The following is a 21,618-nucleotide window of genomic DNA, read 5'->3' on the forward strand; positions in this document are numbered from 1 at the left end:
AGCAACACCAAGCAAAATAATATTGACAAGCAGCTGATCAGCTCAATCATGCCTTCAACCTCCTCTCCTCACAACGCACACAAACAGGATCCTGACTCTCACCCCTGAGGAAATATCTACCATCTTCAAAAGGACCAGAGCAGCACTACACAAGCAGAGTCAGTAAACACGATAACTCAAGTTGGAAGAAGGAAGAAGGCTTACCACGCAGACAAAGCAGCCAACATGCCACTCCGCCCCAAGTGCCTTGACAACAGTATCGGTAACAGGTTTTCTACACCCCTTACACTTGGTACTGTAGCGATGCGTATGACAGTTCACGCACCAAGCATACCCATCTTTTTCCACAAAAGGAGTCGTGGAATCAAACGGATCACCGCACTGCGCACAGAAGAAATGCCCGGCATGCCATTCCGCACCACAAGCGACGATGACCTCGCCTTCGATTGGCGTCTTGCAACTCTTGCAGCGAGGAGAGAAGAGCTCATGGAAGTCGAGGTGGCAGTAGAAGCGTGGCGATTCGTCAGTGCCGTCGTCAAACTCGAGACGGGCCATGTCCTCTGCGGTGGGGTGAGAGGGAAGGTAGGGAATGTCGGCGCCGGAGAGACGGGCGCGGATGCGGTGGACGCGTTCGGCGTGTTTGTTCGAAGGTTCCGGATAGAAGGCTACACATTCGAGGTGCTCGCCGCACTGGTAACAGGCAAAGCACTCAGGATGGAAGCGGGAGCCTGACGCTGAAACGATACGACCTGCGATAGGGAGGGCACATTGGGTGCAGAGAGCGCCTGTACGAACTGTGGTTGGTGTCCAGTGGCCCGAGCGGGGAGTCGCAGTGCCATTATAGCTGTGGGACTTATTTTGAGCATTTGGTACTGGCAGTGGTCGTGCAGACGCGGCCGGGCCAAAACCTTTGGGTGTGTTTACGCTGATCGAAGGCACCGAAGGGCTGACCGATATCGAAGGGGGATTGTTGTTGCGCCCTCGAGTAGGAGCTGGGGTCTCATTGACAGATATGGTTGGAATGTCAGGAGTCACATTGATAGACGGTGTTGTCGAACCTCTCCTCAGTGCAGGTGTCTCACTCACGGAGATGCTTGGAATCGAAGGAGTGTTGGTTCTTGACCCACGGCTCGGCGCAGGTGATTCGCTCACAGAGATCGATGGGACTTCTGGTGTCACACAGACTGAAGGTGTCGTGGAACCTCGTCTTGGGGCTGAAGATTCATTGACTGATATGCTTGGTATGGACGGAGTGTTACTAGTTGGCGGCACATAAGAGCTGCGGTTAAATATATTCTTCCTGGCTGAAATCGATGGCGTCTCAGACACGTTGATGGAAGGAACTGGCGGTGCTGGTGTTGTTTTTGAACGCGCAGGAGCCGATTCAGACACGTTTATAGTAGGCAGAGGAGCTACAGAAGGGCGCGTCGGTATGTTGGCCTTTCTTAACGAACTAGTGAGTGGTAGGAGTCTCGCCGGGGCTGGGGGGTCTTCGTAGATGTTGATGGTGGGTTTCGATTTCAGATTAAAACGCCCAGGTGCGGGAGCAGATGTCGACGCGTGGTTGACCTCTGCAGTCACCGGTGGCCTAGGAGTGGTGCTTCGCTCTGGTACGTCTGGTGCGAGACTGACTTTGGGCTCTGAAGAAACGCTGATCTCTGGAATCACAGGCGGTCTTGGAGTAGTGTTTCGCTTGGGTACATCTGGTGCGAGACTCGTTGTAGGTACAATGGGCTCGGTGGCAGCGTGCTCGAGTGGAGGTTTGCCAGACTTGGTTGGGTTCAGAGGCCGTGGTGTCAGATCGGGGGCGGTGGATATTTCCTCTTTCATCTCGATTACATTCCAGTCCTTCTTGAAGGAAACGATCGGTCGCCCTGGGGCGTCTGAGACTGCCGTAGGAGTGGGCAGCTTTGGACTGCGGTCCTTCAGACGAAACCCTGTAGCAGCACGGAGCTCTTCACTTCTTATTTCCTTGCCGTCCTTCATCTTCACTTCCGGTTCATTTTCTGCGTCCGCCTTGACATCCTCTGATGGCTTTGGCGCTGCAGAGTTTAGTGTATACGCCGCATTTCTTGACTGAGTCGGAGGGTTCTTTTGTATCTCGTAACGATCGAGGCGTTTGGCCGTCATGGTGGGATCCGTGTTGGACCTTACCATCGGGTTTCCCTTGATGGACTGGAAGCGCATAAAGGGGTTGCGGCGAATGCCCAATGGTAGCTTTTCGGACTTGGGTGGTTCGGCAGTGGCGGGCGTGGGTGCAGGCGCAGGCGGCGCTTCTTCTTCGGGTTCCTCGTAGATCTGATCCTTGGGGTTAGAGAAGAGACTCCCACTGATGGTTCGGCGCTGGCCACTGCTCCTTCTTCTTCCTCTAAAGTCTGGGAGGTCGGAAATGGCTTTCTTTAGTGCTGTTGACTCGTCCCTGCTGCCCTTTGTGTCAAAGCTACTCTTGGTGGGCGATGTACTGAAGGCTGCGTTGCCAGCGGCTGATGTGTCGGTATTGCTTCCTCCACCGTTGCTCTGCAAGCTGCTACTCCTGCTCCCTGACGCGGCACTTCCCATCGAATGTCGCTTCCGCAGTTTAGAATTGGCCCGCTGCAGATCCTGATCCTTCGGCTCGACGCTCCGACTCCTCTGCGGGCTGTTCTTCCTGGCCAGCCCCGGATAGGCATACGGTTTGGTCGGACTGGCGCCAGCCGCATTGGGATTGCAATGCTTCCAGACCAATTCGACAGCTTCGTCTCGTGCCGCCTCGAATATCCTGCCCTCTTCCTGCGCGAGTTCGAGATCCTCCATGGCGATGCGGATAGCACGTGCCTCGCCCTGCTCCGCCTGACGCTCTTCCCTCTCGCGGTACTGCACGCTTGGTGTTCGCGATTGCGACGACGACCTCAGACTTTCCCGCCCTCGTGGTGGCTGTACCAGCGGCCTTCCAACATTGGCTACGCCTTCGTCTATGCTCGCTTTCGATGTTGTTCGGCTATGCGATTTGGGTTCGTACGAGGACGAGGGCCGCGCATCGGCGTCGACGGCGGGATCCGTGAAGGTGCGTTGTAATGAAGATATGCCGGACGAATCAGACATGCGGTTGCTGGATCTATTCGACCACGTGTTGAAATGTGCGGGAGCAGGTCGAGCTCCGGTAGGACGGGCGGGGCGGTTTGTGCGAAGGTCTTGGAGATAGCTCTCTGTATGCCAACGGTCAGTATGGCAGTTGTGGGTGCATCCCGATGGTTCCTTACTCATCTGAGATGGCGAGTAGTAGGCGCCAGGCCCCGGCGATGAAGCGCCTTCCCTTTCCTTGGACGTGAACATTGGAGATGCACGCTGGCCTCGGTGTTTACTGCTCTGTTTGTCTTTGTCGCAAGTAGTGGCGCAACCAGTTGGGAGAGCTAATTTCTAGCTCGGGAGAATAAGGGAAGAGAACAAGATGTGAACAAGACAAGAGTGATTGCACGACACTATACAGCGAAAAAAGCGGTGGTGATGTGGTTGAGCTGCTGCACGTAGCTTCTCGATCCGCTCGTTGCCCGGCAACTGCGACGTGTGACGCTGGTTGACCGCTCCCACGTCGTCATCCCTGCAGCCGCATTATCCCCGGAGACCCTGAAAATCGAATACATGGCCAGATATCGACATTGCGTTCTAGGCGCAAAAACAATGACTTTCGTGCTCGATCAACATTCTCGCCAAAGCATTTGTGGTACTCGATCCGAAGTTGCTCCGTCGATATACGTGTCTGGCCCCACGCACGGATCCGGGGGATGACCAAAAGTGCCCAGGATGGCACCTGGGTATGCCAGTTCGAATCGTCTAGGTAGTAATAATATACAGGTCGGTCCTCTACAATGACGTAAATGACATTTACAACCATCGAGCTGAGGTGCTACCAAACCATATGCGCCGCCCTGCAGGCAAATCGATCTGTGCCACCAAACACCAATTCAAATCAAATCAAACCCCTCCAAAAAATAAGGAGCGAAAGTGGGTATCCTGCTATTCAAACACAACCACCCCATCAGCTTCAAGCCTCATCATGTTCCAGCCGCATTCGCTCGACCAGCGTGTTCATGTCCAGGACCGGCAAGATCCCACGCCATTGTGATATTTTCCAGCATCGAATCCCACGATGCGTCCCCCATTGGCGTGAGCCCTGTCCCGGTATTCAAAGCCGCATATTCCCACTCATTACCCATCGCGAACCCATCATTATAAGCCGTGTTACCCATGTTTCCAGACGGGCCAAAGTTATTGGCAGGAAAGCTCTCGCTGGTAGCAGCAAATCCTTGGAAGCCGTTGTTAGCACCTGACGGAGGCGGCGGCGGCGGCGGGCCCGTCATCTTAGGCGACGCTCGATATGGGATGGTGTGCTCGGTTGATTGACCTGGTGAGTAAGAAGACCGTGATGTTGAGCCATTCCGTGATTGGGTGCTCATTGTTGCAGGACTGGGATGATCAATGCCTCTATCGCCCCCAGAGAGGTCCATCTCATTTCCGTCATTGAACGCGAAGCCGGCGGGAGCGAAGTCCTGGCTAGCAGCGAAGCTTGCGCGCGAACTAAAGTGCGAGGGTAAGAAGGCCAAATTCTGCGTGTGCATGTCGATACTGTTAGTATTATGAACCTGAAACGGCGGGCCTGAACTGTTGCTCGAGTATTGCGTATTGCGAATCGATGTCGAGGCGAATGGACCACCATCTCCGAACGCAGTGGCGGATGTGGTAGGAACCGGCGATTCTTGTGTGATGAAAGGACTGCAGCAAATTAGCGTCTCAGAATGGATCGAGGTGATGGTGGACTATGGATTGGGCATCAGCAACTTACTTGGTGGAAGCTTGGCTTCGCGTTTGGTGCGGTTGATTCCCGATACCATCACCCAATTGGAGACACTCTGGAAGTTGAGACACTTTGCCCGTAGGTTGTACCATTGGCTGATGACGCATGCCCTGCAGACCGGCGCCTTCCAGATCGAGATCCAATTGTACTAAGAACGACTCCGTGAGCGGGTTCTTTCGACAAAGGGCTTCCATGGCTTGCAAGAGGAATTGCAGCGAGGACTTCATCTGTTCATCTTTTGGTCGAGTTTTGAGGTACTGGACGAACACTCTTGCTGCGACATAAACGCAGAAAGAGATGAATGGATTCATCTGCTCAAATCAGTAAATGCCAATAATTCATCGTAACAAACACTGTACTTACTGCACTAAGGTCCATATGACTGACCATGCGCATGATGGAAGCAGTCTCCGCCGCTGCTGTTACGCATCGGATCTTACTTTCGTTGCTGACGCTTGCTGGCAGCCGGTACTTGTCGGCCTTGAAGATTGCTGCCTGGTGAAGACATATTGCTGAGGTATGGATGCACATGTTCGTGAACACGACGTTAGGATCAGCCAAACCGGATGGTAGACGGAGAGGATCTGGTAGGCTCAATGAGGTTTGAAGGAGCACACGCTCAATCTGCCGATGTCGGTTCCAGAAGCCGCCATTAATATCGTCGTCGTTGTCATTTGGCAAAGGTCGATGCAAGTGAAGCAAGTTGCGGCCGAACATGGCAGCTGTCAGGACAATACCGCCGAGTGGTTGGAGGTTTGCCACGCCTCCAGGAACGAAAAGCTCTTCTAATGGCCCAGTTGTCATTGGTCTACTCTTTTCGAATGCTTCGTCGCTTGATGGTAGGTTTGTTATGATCTAGTTCACGGTCAGCACTTGCAGAAGTAGACCAGCGAGTTGTCCATCCTTACGTCTCTCTCATCATAGGTCATTGGCCAACCAGTTCCAATACTTGCATATCGATCAATGCAAAAGGTCAACCAGAAGGTCCTTCGACGCTCCTCCCGCTCGGTCCAATCCTTGGGTGGAGGTAGGCATTGCTTCACATCAAGTCCCGCACCATCCAACCGATGCAGTTGCATCATCTGAGCTTGTCTTACGCCTCTCCCGGCCGACAACCAGGCTCTTGGGAAATACATCTGCCTGAACTCATACGTAGCCGTCAAAACCCATGTCTGGCAATGTGCAACGGTGATGGTGGACTCTCCATGGCCCTTCATCTCATCCGCTTGCGCGTACTTCCTGGCACGGTGGTAGAAATGATCCTGCAATGCACTGTATTTGTCCGTAACGGAGGCTGCGAGGGTCCAAATGATGTATCGCAGGCAGACCGGTGGTCGCATGTGAGGGGCCAGGTTTAAAGCGGCCATGAATCGTGGTCTGTGTATGATGGGCATTGAGAGATGGAGTTTGGAGAAGTATATTTGATATCTGGCCAAGTGTTAGTAAAGCAATGGAATGACAAGCAGCATTTCCATCGTACAGTTCGTCCATGATTTCTTGGGGAGGTAGAGGCTCCTCTAGTCCAAGTCCTATCATCTCCCACGAGGCCTCAGTCTCGGCGCCATTTCCTGTCGTGCCCGCAGTTTGGAACTGGCTCGCGCCAGCAATCCTTGACGCATTGGTTCCTGCCTGAAAATTGCTTGTTGCGTTGGGAACGTTACTAGAATTCGGTGGTCCTTGGTTTACAGTGTTCGCGACGTATGCGGAAGCGGAGTCCTGGTGCGGGGCTTCCTTACTCGAGTCCGCTGTGTCTTGGGTCTTGAGGAGGGTCTCGACTTGCTCTACAGCCGGCGGGTCAGCGCGAGGTAGGCAGCAGAATTACGCGCTCACTTACGCAGTCGTTGTTCGAGCAGCTTCACGTAGCCACGCTTGGGCCCGCTTTTCTTGCGGACTTCGTCGTAGGCGCAGTCGTGGGACAGTCGCTTGCACGTCGAGCATGTCGGCCGGGCGCCGTCGCACCGCAACTTCCTCTTCCGACACAAAACACAAGCGATCCTTTTGACCTTGCTCGTCCCATCCTGCTGTGTGTCGTGGCCGTTGGTAGAATTCGTCTCTTGCGCTTGTTGGGAAAAGTCGTTGAAAAACGTCTCATCCGGCGACTCTGAGCCGTTAGAAGCCATGGTAGCGATGACTGCGAACTTGAGAGGTTGAGGAGGGATCGCAGATCCACCTTGAGCCAGAGACACCGCCCCCGCGTAAGTACGGTTCAGACGGATTGGGGGTCTTGTAGCTACCCACAGCTTCCGGTTTTATTGCGAGATTGGGTCAAGCCTACTGTGGTACGTCGGTGGTACAACTGTCGCTTACTGTTGGGGTATCGTTGCCGTCGGAGGGGATCTCGAACGCGGGTAAGCAGGCAGCGACGGTTGGCGCCAACACTAGGAGCGAGGTGCGTATGGCTCCAAGGTGGATGCGAAAGTAGGATTTCAGAAGTGTATTCACTAGCGGGCATAAAACGACCCATGGCTGAGCTGTCGTCTCATATGCAAAGCCGCGCGATCGTGGTGCTCCAAGCGTCGTGCAAGACGTCGAGCATCTGGACTAATTATGGCGGATCTCCCGAGCTTTTCAGCTAGGATTATCTACAAGCTCGCCCCCTACCCGTACTTTGCACCTAAACACGACCATTTTCACACATACAACTAGCTCTCTGAATTCTGACAGCTGTTCAGTAACTGAATCCACCTTTCCGAGGTATGTACCGGCCAAGGAGTGTGGGTGCCGTGTTTCTACAGGGTCCTGGACACGCAGCATCGCTAGAGCGGCAATGTGGGGCGAGAGACCAACCAAAGATGGGTCAGCATGTGCCCGATCTTCGCGGAGCGTCTTCTGTCATCAACCCAAACATTTGGTCGACGGCTTGAAACGGGATATCGCTCTGTCAGCAGTTGCACTAGTAGTAATCAAAAAAAAAATCGTCCTAGTCGAGCAGTGCCTAAGTAATTTCAAAGATACGAATAGCCCAACTTGATCCGTCATGGCGTTTCCTCAACTCCCGTTTTGGTGAAGCTGTGCCAGTAGATCTGGTTCGCCCACGCCAAGTAGTCTATGCGGTCGCGAGATTGCAAAGGGCCGCAACATGAAAAGTCACAACTCCCGAGCTTGGCCGCTGACTCAAGATGCTGACTGTAATGTGCTGGAATGGCCATGTGCGGCCGAGAGAACCACCGGTACACACAGCTGATCGGTGAGAAGGCTGGGGTAGGTGGATAAGCTGGAAAGGCTGCATAGCACAACCCCTTGACATGAAACAGACATGTGTTGACATTCAGCACAAATGCTCCGAGAGCCCAGCTGGGTGAATACGGATGCATTGGTAGTCGGCATGCGATAGGCGACTACAAAATATAGTACAGCTCGGTCTTGAGCGTAATAGTACACCGGCTGCTACCCTACTTTGACCTCCGCTTTCCTTGGTTGCGTGGTCGATCCTGGACGAGGAAGGTGTGCTTGTTCCTCTTGTGCCTGGTCTTGTAACCTCCCTTTGCTGGAGTGCCCCATGGACTGACGGGATGCACGTTACCCTTGGATTTACCACGCCCACCACCGTGGGGATGATCAGCTGCGGTATGTTAGTAGACTTTAGGTTACAGCTAGACTGATCAAAGGACTGACCTGCGTTCATTGCAAGACCACGGACCTCTGGTCGCTTTCCTAACCACCTTGATCGACCGGCCTTTCCGAGCGATGTGAAGTGTGATTGAGGGTTGCTAGCAACGCCAATGGTACAGCACGCATCCCCGCTAACCTTGCGGATCTCGCCGCTCATCAAGCGGATGATAACATGCTTGATCTCGGTGCTGTTGCCCTTTTCGACCTCCTCTTTGTTCACGATAATAGCATATGTGCCTGCACTGCGGCAAAAAACACCTCCGCCTTGTGTCTTGGTGCCTACGTTGTAGACCTGGGAACCGAGGGGTACCATATGGATGGGAAGACAGTTTCCTCGCGCCGCCGTCTTCGCGGCCAGCATACCCGGATCGATGCCGCCGCCCATGCTGGCAATCAGCTCTTTGGGAATACCGCTCCTGTAGCTCTCGACCTCGTCGCCCGCCCGCATGCCATCTGCAGCGATGATGTATGATTTCTCTCCGGTGGCCACGCGGGTAATGAGGGCCAGGTGAGAGCTCCGGTTGGGGTCGTATTCTATTCTGTCTACAATGTGCTTGCCGGGCAGATAGCGTTTGTAGTCGACGATGCGTATCCTTCTCTTGTGCCCGCCACCTCTATGCCTGACTGTGACCCGCCCTGTGTTGTTCCTGCCTCCCAGGTGCTGTCCCTTGCGGGCGATGGTGAGCTTGAGGTGCGGTCGTCCCTTCCACAAATGGTCGTTGACTGGTCGTTTGAGATGGCGCAGACCGGGTGTGCGGGGCTTGTATGTGCGCAGAGGAATAAACCTCTCCTTTCGACTTCCTTCCTGTTTCAGGACACCGGCGTCGGCAGCCACGGTGGGCTGTATCGATGGGGGAGGTTTAACGTCGATGGCCTGGACTTGTGCGTAGGTGCGGGCAGACAGCAGCGCCCGGCCCAGTCGCGAGGGCTGGAAATGACATATCCGCGGCTGCAGCATTCTCGTCTGATGCAGCTGGGGACACTGGATGCTTCACGCTGTTGCAATGGACGCCTGCTGGATGGCGTGCAGCTGCTGGTCATGTCACGAATAATTCTCAAACCCGCCGCAATTGGCTAGGCCGGCCCGGGGTGGGTCCTCGCAGGCAGGGCGCGATGTCCCAGCAACAAACGTGTGTCTGCTTCCCTCGCCCATCACAACACGCCATCTCGACCACCTCTCACCTCGGGCACTGCACCTTCCAAAATCCCATCTCTGCCATCTGCTTTGTGCCCGCGACTCGACCCATCTTACAGCACGGACAAATCTACGCGTTGGGACCTGGCGTCATCTCTGGTAAGTCCAAGTACGCGCCTGTGGGGCGTGCACTGTTACGCTCTGCCAGCCTCGAATGCGATTTTGGCGCGTGGGACGTGGAAGCCAAGCTAGCCTGCCCTTGCTCTCAAAACACACAACATACCCTTCCTACCTCCCACAACACACCTTGGTGCCCACCTTTCCTCCGCCCAACACCCAACCCTCCCCTTCCTGTGTACAATTGTAGCTGGACCTCTACCCCGTCCCGCCCAATTACCACGCATCTCGCGCTCCAAGGGTTCGTTCGTCTCCATCTCGCCCGTCACGTCACCGTCGCTGCCGCAGCCCAGAGGGCGAGGCACAGCAGCCAGCATTCGCGAGCATCAACCGTGGTTCTGCCTGTCCGACTGTCCATGCACACCGCGCCTCTTGATGCTCCCGCCTTGTCAGCTTTGCACACGCGCTTTTTCAAGCTCCATCGAGCTCTGCTGACAGATGACAACAGTGTATCAAAACAAGTCCTACATACGCCATTACACCCTTCACATATACTCGAGCACCTGGATACCTCTCTAGCTTTGATCAGCATATATAATATTGCTTGCAATGCCTCCCGCTGTACGTTGTCGCCCTTTCACCTGCCATCATCCCGTCTTCCCGGTCCACCACAGCAACACGTCTCAGACCAGACATCAAACTAACGCGTATCATAGGCTCGAACTCTCAGGCAGCGCGCCGTCACCAACGAGAATGATGAGAACGCCGCCACGACACGCTTGACGCGTGCAAAGGCCGCCAATCTCGGCGCGAATGAGTCTGCTGCCGACGTCCCCAAGAAGGCTCTCCAGACGAAGAAATCAGCTACCACCCTGGGTGCTGCCACAAGGAAGCGTGCTGCCCTCGGTGATGTCAGCAATGTGACCAAGACTGATGCCGTCGGTGCTGGCGCGAAGGACGGGAAGAAGGTACTGGCCACCAAGGGCGCTGTGTCCAAGGCCGCACAGCCCACTGGCATCAAAAAGCCATCGCGGGCGAACTCGACGCGTTCTATCCTCGAACAGAAGGACAAGAACCTCAACTCATCCGAACTGAAGAAGCGCCAGGCCAGCGGCAACGGTATCGCCGGCCAGCCAGCCAAGAAGCGCGTTCAGGTCAACAAGCCTGTCAAGGAAGAGAAGGAAGAGGTCATCAAGGAGGTTGACGAAGAAGAAGAGGAGGAGGAGGAGGCTGAGGCTGAGGCTGAGAACGTCAAGCCTGAGGAGAACGTCACCGAGGACACCAAGCCAGTAAACGGCACAAAGAAGGACGTCGAGGCACCCATCACAGAGGTCTTCTACGACGGCCCAGACCTAGACAAGGAGGATGTCGATGACCCATTGATGGTGTCCGAGTATGTCGTTGAGATATTCGAATACTTGAAGGAGCTGGAGATTGCCACTATGGCCAACCCAGACTACATGGAAAGCCAGACTGAGCTGGAGTGGAAGATGCGAGGTATCCTTGTCGACTGGCTACTCGAAGTTCACACACGTTTCCGCCTACTCCCCGAGACCCTCTTCCTCGCTGTCAACATCATCGACCGCTTCCTTTCCGCCAAGATCGTCCAGCTGGATCGTCTCCAGTTGGTTGGTGTCACCGCCATGTTCATCGCCTCCAAGTACGAGGAGGTCCTCTCACCTCACGTTCAGAACTTCCGTCACGTCGCTGACGATGGCTTCACCGAGGAGGAAATCCTTAGCGCCGAGCGCTTCGTCCTTGCTGCTCTTAACTACGACTTGAGCTACCCGAACCCCATGAACTTCCTCCGCCGGATATCAAAGGCCGACAATTACGACATCCAGACCCGCACACTGGGCAAGTACCTCCTCGAGATCGGCTGCCTGGATCACCGCTTCCTCGCCCACCCCCCAAGCCAAGTTGCCGCTGCTGCCATGTACCTTGCTCGTCTTGTCCTCGAGCGTGGCCCTTGGGTAAGTCATCATAACTTCTACAATCATCGCCTCTACACTATGGACGTCCACTAACAATCACAGGATAAAACCCTTACACACTACGCTGGCTACTCTGAGGAGGAGATCCAGCCTGTCCTGCAGCTGATGATCGACTACCTCTCTGGACCTGTCGTCCACGAGGCTTTCTTTAAGAAGTATGCTAGCAAGAAATTCTTGAAGGGTATGTCACACACTCTGTTCTCTATGAACTAAACTAATATCTACCAGCATCAATCGTTCTTCGCAAGTGGGCTAAGGACTACGTTGCGGCCTACGGTAACGTCCTCCAAGAAGAAGAAGAAGAAGAAGAAGAGGCTGCCGTTGTTCCTTCCAAGACAAAGAGCCAGCGCTAAGACGCTGGTTTTCTCTAGGCACTCCCGGTCTTTGGCTCAGGAGTCGCAAAGCTGTTCACTACCGCCATGCTCCAATAGCAGCGGTTGACGAAGTTCGGTTCCGACCGGGAGCAAAAATTTACGATTGCATCCAAGCCAACCCTTCATGTTTACATCTTGGCTAATACCATCTTCCGGTCGGCGTTAATACATGGGATGCAAGTTGGTTGCACACTTCTTTGATGGTTTCTTGTCTTGTTTTTGGAACATGGAGTCCCAGGCGTTCATCCCCCATGCACGGAGGCGCAAATCAAGGGTGCTTGCTTTTTCACATCACTCTTAACTTCATTTCTCCTTGTAGCGGCTCTGGATACTCGCTCATAACATTAGCGATTGATATACCATGAATGGTGTGATATGGGAGAGGTTATTCCTTTGTGGATCTGCATGTGGTGTCGTGTGGAACAATGGGATATTGGGGTAGCGGATGTGAGATAGCTCTTAGTGTGTATGAGTAGTCTGAATGCGCACTGTTTCGCGTCAAATGAAGCAGAAATTCCATAAATGTCATCTTGAGCTTGAAGCAAACACCACCCTTTCGCCTGAAGTGACTATACACGATGATGGCGTAGCTAGCCATCCTCCCAGCCATCTCGTGTCAGACCCACACGAGAACGCGAGACGCATCGCGTGCGCGCGTCTGCATCCCGAAAACCACACGATACGTCACGACCGTGTCTTTTGAAAAACGCCACTTTCCCTGATTTTCGCGTGCGCGTCCTGTCGCCAACATGCCACGCTCCCGCTTCGCGATCGCAGTGTACACGTGTGACGTGCTTGGCCGCATGTCGCGTTTCTTGCGATCAACGTACCTCGGCTCTTCACGTCAGTATCGACGCTAACTTGGATTCGGAGAGCTGAAATCAAGTGCTGAATGCACAGCGACCACAGCTCCGGCCGTCGGTCAATCATCAACACGGGGAAACCTTGACCGCTCCAAGGTTGTTTTTATTTTACTTTCCATCCAAGTTGAAGTGAGCAGGAGTATCGTGGTTCGTGACTCAGTACCTACTCATCGGACACATACGCACCTGAGCATCCATCTCACACCTACATGACAACAATCATCATCGAATAACAGCAACGTCGCCATCAACAACCAATCATGCAAGAGACAGACCTCCACTACCCACCCGAGACTTGTCCGTTTTGCAACATTGCAGCCGCCTTTCCATTCTCAGCCTCCTCTTCGTCAAAGAGTCCTGCATTATGGACGAGTAAAAGTAATAGCCAGGACTCTCTCCTAGACTGTGTACCAAAAGACGAGGAAAGCGACCCTGAGAAGACTAGTCCGAGTAGTTTTGTCGTACTGAGGAGTAGAGATGTTGTTGCGTTTCTTGACATCTTACCTATGACTGGTGGTGAGTTTCCATCTTTGTGTCGTTATACCATCTTCCTACTGGTATTATATGGGATGGAAGCACGGAGATTCGAGTATATTTGGAGTTGATGAACAACCGTTAACGAGTGCCAGGGCATTTACTAGTCACTACTCGACAGCATAAAGTCAAAGTTGCAGATATGGAGCCCGTGGAGAGTAGGGAGATTGGTAGGTCACCTGATGACATTACTGGATCAAAATATCGATATGCTGACTACGTGACTAGGCTTCTGGCTACCAGTGTTAGCAAGGACAGTGGCCAAGGTTACAGGCGTAACGGACTACAACATTGTACAGAATAACGGTCAGTCACTTTTCCCCTTCTTTGTCTCTTTTGCATTCCTTCCGGAGATGGATGTGTTGGAATTGCGTTACATCTCGGCTGTCTCTTCGCCATCTAACACAGTTGTAGGAGCGCGTGCCGCACAAGTGGTACCACATGTTCATTTCCACATCATACCGCGTCCAGAGACAATGCCAGAGATCAAGAACAAGAGCTGGACCATGTTTGGGCGGGGCCAAAGAGATGATTTGGATGACGAGGAAGGCGCCAAGATGGCAGGTGAAATGCGGAGGGTTCTGAGAGAGGAGGTAGAGAAGATGAGTACTACGGGTGCGAAGTTGTAAGAGGGATGGGTCAAGCTGTTTGTTTGCGGATTGTGGCCCTATTCGATTCAATCTGGTCATAAAGGTCATTGGGCTCTTCGTTACAGTACATGGTTCTTATTCAGTATTATCGACTTTAATAGAAACAACAATCACGAAGGACGCTGGGTATCATCACTTTGTAGCTGTCCGTTCCGCCCATCAACAGCATTAGGTATTAACCACCAAAAAACATTCGCGTATCCTGATCTCGTGACTCATTCTATCTCAACACAACAGCTTACTGGCTCTTCTTCGCCTTTGTTTCATCTGCAGGCACGAACCTCTTGCGAACAGCCTTTATCATCTGCGAAAACCAGTAAAAGTTGAGCATACTCAGAGCTGTGTTACCAACCAAGTATACGCAGACCAGCCACATGGGCAGGTCGCCTACAGTCAGGCTTCCAGGTCCTTCGAGACCCATGCTGCTGTTTGCGGTTCCATCGCTTTTCTGGGCCTCGAGCAGAGAGCCCATAAGTTCTTGTTTGGGGATTGTGAGCGCCTTGTAGATGTCTGAGTAGATCATGATAGATTGGTATGATCCCCATACAATGCGACAGCAGAAGAACATGACAAGGAGAGCGATGCCGTTGTAGAGCTGGAGCTTTGAGCCGGTCATGTTGAGCTTGTCGCAAAACCAGTGGATGTTGAGGAACGGAGTAGAGAGTTCGTAGAGGACGAAGGAGAGGCCGTAGTAGTTTCCAAAGGGTTTCTGGGAGGTAGTCAGTATATGCGGCACATGTGTAAGCGTGCAACGTACGAAGCCAATACAGGTGACTGCCAAAGCGCCGATGGCATGGATCAACGAGCTTACTCCAGCAATGTGGATGTATTGGGCAGAGATCTGAAGGTCCCACAGGAAGTATCCAGCAGCGAATCCCTGAACCATGCCGCTGGCTGGAGTATAGCCCCAAAGTCTACCCCTCCAGTCCATCTCGTGCCTCTGTTCATCCTTGAATATGACCCACAGCGCAGCGGCGCATATGAAGACGGCCTGGATCATGGAGACCCAGTGAATGTCCCAGTTGAGCCGGGTGCGCTTGTTGAAGCCATTATATATCTTGGGACATACAAGCTGCGAAATGGTCGGGGACAGGACATGGAGGATGAAATGGTATCCCAAGAAGCCGAGGAGGATCTCGTGGACGTGGTAGGGAAGTGTGTTGAGGCTCAGCTTGTCGGCGAATGACTTGCTAGCCTGCACGAGCAGCGAAGGTGGAGGAAGAGGGTCCCGCATATTGGGTCTGGTTAGGATGTCGACTAGAGACATGGTATTAGTTTGGCTACGGGCGGCAGCAGCAAGAGTAAGGATGGAGAGGATTACTGGAATCGCGAGGCTACATTCTCCGCATATATACTCCGCCGATATACGTACTCAGCTGTGGGGCGCAGCGATGCGGCCGAGCGAGTTTCCTCTTGTGTAGGGAGTGTGTCTCGTGTGTCGCATACTACATGCTTCGGGTGGGCGTTTTGCGTGATCCCTAAGTCGTCGCGGGCGGGGCAGGCGGACCTGACCATCGAAGCTTGTGAAGGTGCCCTGAAGCGCTAGGCGGGAATTCGCCGGCGTCCTGCATGCACCACTCCAAACTCCGTGCCTCTATCGATCCTCCGCCATCGTCATCTGTCTCCTCCATCACGATCCCCAATCCGCCACAACGGCCGTAACAACACCTCTCCCGACACTGAGTCGCTCTACATCTCGCCCAGCGCTGTGTAGGTTCCTCCGCGCCCTTGGAAAGACCATGGCGGCATTAGAGGGCTTGCCCTTGAGAAAGACTAACGAAACATGGCGTCTCCAACAGCAACAGCGCCTGTCATCACTCGCAGAGCCCTGAACGCTCTCCAGGCGACCGCCCTGGTTGTCGCTGGCACCGGCACCGGCACCGGAACATCATCGCCGCCGTAGCGCCTTTCGCAGGCGTCCCGCGCAACATACCTCACCGCCCAACTTTTCTGCCGCCAGCCTCTCGAGCTTCACGTCAACGCCTACAGAGCTTCAGGCAGCCATCCTCTAGCACACCATGGGCGAGCTTGACGACTTCATGGACCAGGCGGGAGGTCGCTCGTCTGCTGCAGACACTCCGCCGGCTGCAGACGCCTCCACGACCGAGAACAACAAGAAGCGCAAGAACGTCAAGGAGCCTGAGACGAACAAGAAGCCCAAGGTCATGGAGAACAAGGCCATCTGGATTTCCAACCTGCCTCTTGATACCACGAAAAAGGAGCTCGAGGACGAATGCTCGAGGTACGGCATCATTGACAAGGGCGCCAACGGCGAGCCGCGCATCTACATGTACGAAACCGACGGCGTCTTCAACGGCACTGCCATGGTCGTGTACTTCAAGAAAGAGGCCATTGCCAATGCCATCAGGCTCATGGACGACTTCCCTCTTCGCCCAGGCGACTATTCCAGCGGCAACATCCACGTCGAGGCAGCCAAGATTGAGCACAAGAAAGAGAGAGATGGCGAGAAGATTGCATCCAAGCTTACGCGCAAGGACAGGAAGGCATCTGAGCGCAACCGCGCTGAGCTAAACCAGTAAGTTCCCAAGTCTGCAAACTTGTGTATCATTACTGACAGCCCTACAGAAAGCTCAACGAGTGGTCCGACAACGAGGATTACGTCGCCGAGACCTTGGCGCCCAAAAAGAACAAATGGGCCAAAGTCGTCATCATTAAGAACATTTTCGATTTGGAGCAGCTCGAAGAGGATGCGGGAGCATATCTGGAGATCAAGGAGGACATGCGCGAAGCAGCGGAGCAGTACGGCGAGGTCACCAACTGTACTCTATACGATAGGGAGCCCGAGGGCGTCGTGACAGTCCGCTTCCGCGAGTTCGAGCCTGCTGAGAATTTTGTGGCCGGCTTCCAGGGCAGGAGATATAACCATCGCGGTCTCCAACTTTCGCTCGCAGAAGACAAGCCAAAGTTCAAAAAGTCCGGCCGTTCCGATACGCCTGACAGTGATGACGAAGCTCCAGCTCCAGCTCCAGCGGCCAAGGCCAAAGCCTAGGTACTTGTTACTTTCAATCGCGCGTACATTCCGCTGTCGCTTTGAGCAGGAGTAGGATATGGACTAGGGGATCATAGCCTACAAGTCGACATATTTCTTAACTTTATTACGTATACGGCTACAAGTAGCTTAAACACTTGAGCTGGGAAAGATACCCTCGTCAACATGAGTATAATGGCATTCGACTGCGACTGAACAGTCCACCAATCTTATACATTTGTCACTCTGATCAGTGCCAGTGATGTTGTACATGTCTGTATCCGCTCATCCCTCCATGTAGTAAGTCACACAGCTGAAATATGCACCTCGATGCACTACGTCTGAAGATTTCTCAAAGATACCGAGGTCAACAAAACAGTGTCATGTAAAACTGTGACGTTTCCACATCTATCTCATTATCAAACTACATTATCGAAAAAGTGACCCCGTGAACATGACCCTGTACCCATGCAAAAGGTTTCTAAAAAAAATTAATCCTCTTGTGTCTCTGGTGAAGAAAGCGATGAGCCGATTTTGCGACCCATTTGGTATCAAATGCCAACCATAAAAGAAAGAAGCAAAAAAAACGCCACAATCCACCTGCTGTCTGAATTTCTGTCTCGTCCAAGCACCGCCATTGCTCATCTACAAGACAAGTGCAGCGGCAGCTGCGGCGAGCAAAGCGCCAGCGCCACCAGCGACCTTGGCGGCGCCGGCAGTGAACTCAGGTGGGGCTGATGGGGATGCGGAGCTGGGGGCGATGGGCAGACCGGCAGTTGGTGAGCCAGCGACGGTAGTAGTGTTGTAGAGGGGCATGCCTGAGGGCTGAGCGAAGCCAGAAGAGGCAGTGGTGGGTGGCACGATAGGGTAGCCAGTAGACAGCGGGGGAGCGACGTAGCCTGAAGATGCGGGTGCATGGGAAGACGCCGGGGCAGTTCCGTAACCACCATCATCACCGGCGGAGACCATGGTGAAGTTGGCACAGCCGATACGAGTCTTGTTGCTGAGGTGAACGACAAAGGACAAAGCGCCAAACTGGGATATATTAGCAAGTTGCTCTTCCGTTTACAGTGTACGATCAAAGACTTACGAAAGCAGGGTCGGAAGGCAGAGTAGCAGAGTACAAGTCGGTGTACTCGGCCGAGAAAGTCTGCTCAGTAGCATTTCCGTACTTTCCGCTCAAATCACCGGTCTGGCAGGTCTCGGGCTTGCTGGCATCGCAGCTGGTGACCTCGCCGCGCAGGTACGGGTCCAAGTGAGCGCCAGTACCAGTGCAGTTGCCGTCAGTGGGAACTGGCTTGGCGTGGAGGTGGTACATGAAGGGACCGCCAGTCTCGGGTAGGCCAGCGAAAGAAACGGAGAACTTGACGCCCTTGCCCTCGTCGCCAGTAGTGGCCTCGATGGAACCAGTGAGGGTGCTGCCCTCCTTGGGAGGAAGAGTACCAATGTACTTGGCGCCGATAGGGTTACCGGTCACTACGGGAGCGATGCTCGAGGACTGGGCAGCGACAGCGGAGGCCGCGGCCAAGACGGACATGACAGAGACGAGCATGTTGATTATGGCTGTTGTCTTTGTGTAAAGAACGAGGTTGAGACTCGACTGTGGGAATGGTTTAGCGAATGAAGGTGTGAGAGCGGCGTGGACAAAGTAAAGCAGAAAAGCGAGTGTTTTGCAGAGATGAGGTGAGCGTGCCAAGTGTCTTTATATGAAGAGCGGCGCACTTGAGGTGCAAGAGGGGAAAGCGCGATATGAACCTTGCGCCGAATGCTAACAAACGGAAGTTCCCCGGTACAAACGCTGTCACACGGGCAGCAGTGATGGACAAGAAAGCGCAAAGCAGTTCAAGGGGGTAACATACCGAATATTATAGCGAATGGAGAGACTGTTGTTGGCAAACAATGAAGTGTAGGAAAACCAGTGAAGGGATAACTTGCAAAGGGATGCTTCCTCTCAGGGAGCTGCGGCGGCTGGCAAACACTATATAATTTTCCTGCCTGCTGGGTAGAGGCGCAGTCAGGCACCGGTGGTTGGGGGCGTCACACAGCGAAAGCCTCTACACAAATCCATCAGCGCACCTTGCCAAAGACGACTGCTAGAAGAAGCTCCACCCTGCGCGCCGTCATGTCGACTGCAACCCGCTACGAACCCTCTTCTGCCCATTCACGCGTGGCTGATTGGCGGCTGGGAACAGAGGCAGTATGCGTTATTGCTTGAAACTATGTGTTGTTTGCCGTAAATGCACTAGAGGATGCACGCCCGCTTCGCCGTTTCGAAACACCAAGACGCATTGGCGCTTTGCCGGCCAATCATGGCGGGGGCGGGCCTTGTTCCTGAGGCCAGGGCTGAGCGTCGTGTGGAGTTTGTGAGACTTGGCCCCAGCCAGCTCACTTTCTGGTGTGCGCCAACGCCGAGGTGCGGGCGGAAAGGAGGCCGGAGATTCACAGTCATACTGCCACGGCGACCGAAGCTGCAAACCGTTCAGGTGTTTTTCTGTCGTGTAGTTGCTTGTTGATGCACATGTTCTGAGGCCAGGGTCTCTCGACTGTCACACATGTCCCTTTTGCCGCCAAAGTACCAAGCTTTGACTACTGCAGCGCTAGTCGGATCCAACAGTCTTGGTACAGATCCAAATTTACTCCATACAGTGACATGGCGCTTGCACGTTGCACCTTTTCCGGTAGCCGCGTCCTAGGGAAACAAACATTCCACACAAAACTCTCGCCGTCGCGCTTCCTTGACGCAAATAGCCCAAACATGTCTTCCTGAGGCGGGTGTAGGAGAAGATTTGTTCCCTGTTTTACTGAGGCCTTCTGAGGCACGGATTTCGCGAGCCCCGACTGACAAGACGGTGGGTGTGACACGGCAAAGACGGGTGTGAGAAGGAATGACGGATGAGGAGCGGGAAGCAGAGGAAATTGACAGAAGCGGGTGAATTGAGAGACGACAAGGTTGCGCATCTAACTGATGCAGGGTCATGTCGAGGCATCGAGATTACGGCTCGATCTTTAGCCCTCGCACGTCGTACAGAACCGTAAAGAGCCGTCTCTTCTGCCGCGCCGCATCTCTGCGGGTCAGCATCAGTCCTGTGGAAGTCGATCCGTGAGGATGTTTGCACGGTCCGTTGCTGTGTCGGTGAATCCACCTTTACCAGCAAGACATCGCCTCAACATGTCTCATTTCTGGCCTTGTAGCTGATCCTAGCTTCACACCAGCCCACGACTTGCGCTGCATCGCTATCGACCAGATCCTGACCGACAGCCTGGACGTCTTTGCATGCGTCTGGGGCTTCTTCAAAAACATGGTCTTTTTTCGTCACAGATGAACCACGTGCCTTGCGAGCCTGTCGACCGTGGCTCCAATATGTTTTAGCGTTTGTACTTCTGCGCCAACGTCAATAGTGCCTTTGCCCGAGACATGGCGCGTCTTGCACCGTGGGAAAGCGAAATTCCGTTCTTCAGACGCCTTGCGTTGGAGAATGAGGATGTTGGCTGCAGAACGACAATCGATGTGCTTCTGGATTGGGCCGTGGAAGAAGGCTGAGCGGTAATTGAATCTTCGGGTCGTACGTCGTTGCTACACGTTTCCCGCGAATATACACATACCCACAAGGAGTAATACTGTCGAAATTGGATGCGAATTTACTGCTGACCAAGGTTCTGTCCTAGACCATGCAACACGGTCAACGTTGTTGTGCCAAACGTCGACTACCTCTTCCATGCTTTTCTGGAAATTACTGTCTTCTCGATGCCCTTTTCGTCCAAGTCGCCTGCATCCGAGCTGCCCAAAGTCCAATCTTCACTGCTAGATTCTAGGCATGCAAGGAAGCGCAAGGCGATTGGATCTCTCTTTGCTTTTGCCCACCCGCAGGCCTGGTTACGTTCTCTCATGTAACCGATAGCATCTACACTGCCCTCTCGGAAGCTTTTCCCGTCTCTGTTGTATGCTCCTTGAGAAGGCTACCTCCCAGTCCTCGAGAGCCCGAGTGTATCAGGGAACGACGTCGTCTTGTTGTGGACCGTTGTCCATGTTGGCAAGTGATGATGCTTCAAGAACCGGATATCGGCAAAGTGGTTACCGGCTCCTATGATACCCAGTGCTGTATCGCATTGCTTACCAGCAGGATGGCTATGTTTCCACCTGTCCGGTAGCGTTGCTTCTCGGTACGCTTGGGTCTGCCATACTCCCTCCAGCCTTCAAGCTTTTCGGCAACTCTTTTGTCCTTGTCACCGTCAACCTTGCCTCGAGACAATGCAGTCTTGTACCAAGCCATACCACACCCAATGTTGCCTCTGATCAGGGAATAGTGGGTTCATTTCCTCGAAGCAAAGACGGCGCTGATGGGAAACTTGGTATCCGGGCAGAGATCAGATTGGCCGACATTGTGAACGATACCTGGAGGTGTATGGGTGGTGGTGGCTGTGGTAAGCTGAGTCGTAGAGAGCGGATGAGTGGGTGCTTTAGAGGCTCACACTTCAACTGGGCATTTGGGTTTCACGTCTGCTGTTATATCAGGGTAGA

The 21,618-nt window shown here is 53.7% G+C and overlaps 8 protein-coding genes across 8 annotated transcripts; 3 read left to right on the plus strand and 5 right to left on the minus strand.

Annotated features, from left to right (window-relative positions):
* Nucleotides 1-54: 54 nt before the first annotated feature.
* ACET3X_009769 (uncharacterized protein) lies at nt 55-3,312 on the minus strand (the record flags this gene model as incomplete). Its single annotated transcript, XM_069455921.1, has 4 exons — nt 55-145; nt 205-282; nt 335-3,185; nt 3,240-3,312. The coding sequence occupies 4 exons, from the start codon at nt 3,310-3,312 to the stop codon at nt 55-57; spliced, it is 3,093 nt and encodes a 1,030-aa protein (XP_069302602.1).
* Nucleotides 3,313-4,031: 719 nt separating this feature from the next.
* On the minus strand, nt 4,032-6,951 carry ACET3X_009770 (uncharacterized protein; the record flags this gene model as incomplete). The annotated part of the gene is made up of 6 exons (XM_069455922.1): nt 4,032-4,749; nt 4,820-5,142; nt 5,195-5,686; nt 5,740-6,259; nt 6,312-6,612; nt 6,666-6,951. 6 exons carry the CDS (start codon nt 6,949-6,951, stop codon nt 4,032-4,034), a joined length of 2,640 nt encoding a protein of 879 aa, XP_069302603.1.
* Nucleotides 6,952-8,129: 1,178 nt separating this feature from the next.
* On the minus strand, nt 8,130-9,474 carry ACET3X_009771 (mitochondrial 54S ribosomal protein uL2m). Its single transcript, XM_069455923.1, has 2 exons — nt 8,447-9,474; nt 8,130-8,393 (listed from the first exon to the last, which is right to left on the minus strand). Exons 1-2 carry the CDS (start codon nt 9,399-9,401, stop codon nt 8,224-8,226), a joined length of 1,125 nt encoding a protein of 374 aa, XP_069302604.1. The 5' UTR covers nt 9,402-9,474; the 3' UTR covers nt 8,130-8,223.
* Nucleotides 9,475-9,871: 397 nt separating this feature from the next.
* Nucleotides 9,872-12,579, plus strand: ACET3X_009772 (uncharacterized protein). The gene is made up of 5 exons (XM_069455924.1): nt 9,872-9,996; nt 10,204-10,316; nt 10,412-11,668; nt 11,732-11,870; nt 11,918-12,579. The coding sequence occupies exons 2-5, from the start codon at nt 10,305-10,307 to the stop codon at nt 12,040-12,042; spliced, it is 1,533 nt and encodes a 510-aa protein (XP_069302605.1). The 5' UTR covers nt 9,872-9,996; nt 10,204-10,304; the 3' UTR covers nt 12,043-12,579.
* Nucleotides 12,580-12,986: 407 nt separating this feature from the next.
* On the plus strand, nt 12,987-14,175 carry ACET3X_009773 (uncharacterized protein). The gene is made up of 4 exons (XM_069455925.1): nt 12,987-13,442; nt 13,556-13,630; nt 13,689-13,766; nt 13,875-14,175. Exons 1-4 carry the CDS (start codon nt 13,187-13,189, stop codon nt 14,087-14,089), a joined length of 624 nt encoding a protein of 207 aa, XP_069302606.1. The 5' UTR covers nt 12,987-13,186; the 3' UTR covers nt 14,090-14,175.
* Nucleotides 14,176-14,348: 173 nt separating this feature from the next.
* Nucleotides 14,349-15,625, minus strand: ACET3X_009774 (uncharacterized protein; the record flags this gene model as incomplete). Its single annotated transcript, XM_069455926.1, has 4 exons — nt 14,349-14,819; nt 14,868-15,367; nt 15,432-15,444; nt 15,557-15,625. 4 exons carry the CDS (start codon nt 15,623-15,625, stop codon nt 14,349-14,351), a joined length of 1,053 nt encoding a protein of 350 aa, XP_069302607.1.
* Nucleotides 15,626-15,731: 106 nt separating this feature from the next.
* ACET3X_009775 (uncharacterized protein) lies at nt 15,732-17,324 on the plus strand. The gene is made up of 3 exons (XM_069455927.1): nt 15,732-15,820; nt 15,910-16,646; nt 16,697-17,324. The coding sequence occupies exons 2-3, from the start codon at nt 16,129-16,131 to the stop codon at nt 17,118-17,120; spliced, it is 942 nt and encodes a 313-aa protein (XP_069302608.1). The 5' UTR covers nt 15,732-15,820; nt 15,910-16,128; the 3' UTR covers nt 17,121-17,324.
* Nucleotides 17,325-17,493: 169 nt separating this feature from the next.
* On the minus strand, nt 17,494-21,589 carry ACET3X_009776 (uncharacterized protein). Its single transcript, XM_069455928.1, has 3 exons — nt 18,959-21,589; nt 18,190-18,699; nt 17,494-18,134 (listed from the first exon to the last, which is right to left on the minus strand). The coding sequence occupies exons 2-3, from the start codon at nt 18,649-18,651 to the stop codon at nt 17,745-17,747; spliced, it is 852 nt and encodes a 283-aa protein (XP_069302609.1). The 5' UTR covers nt 18,652-18,699; nt 18,959-21,589; the 3' UTR covers nt 17,494-17,744.
* Between the last annotated feature and the right edge of the window lie 29 nt (nt 21,590-21,618).

Source organism: Alternaria dauci, chromosome 10, assembly GCF_042100115.1.
Source record: "Alternaria dauci strain A2016 chromosome 10, whole genome shotgun sequence".
NCBI lineage: Eukaryota > Fungi > Ascomycota > Dothideomycetes > Pleosporales > Pleosporaceae > Alternaria > Alternaria dauci.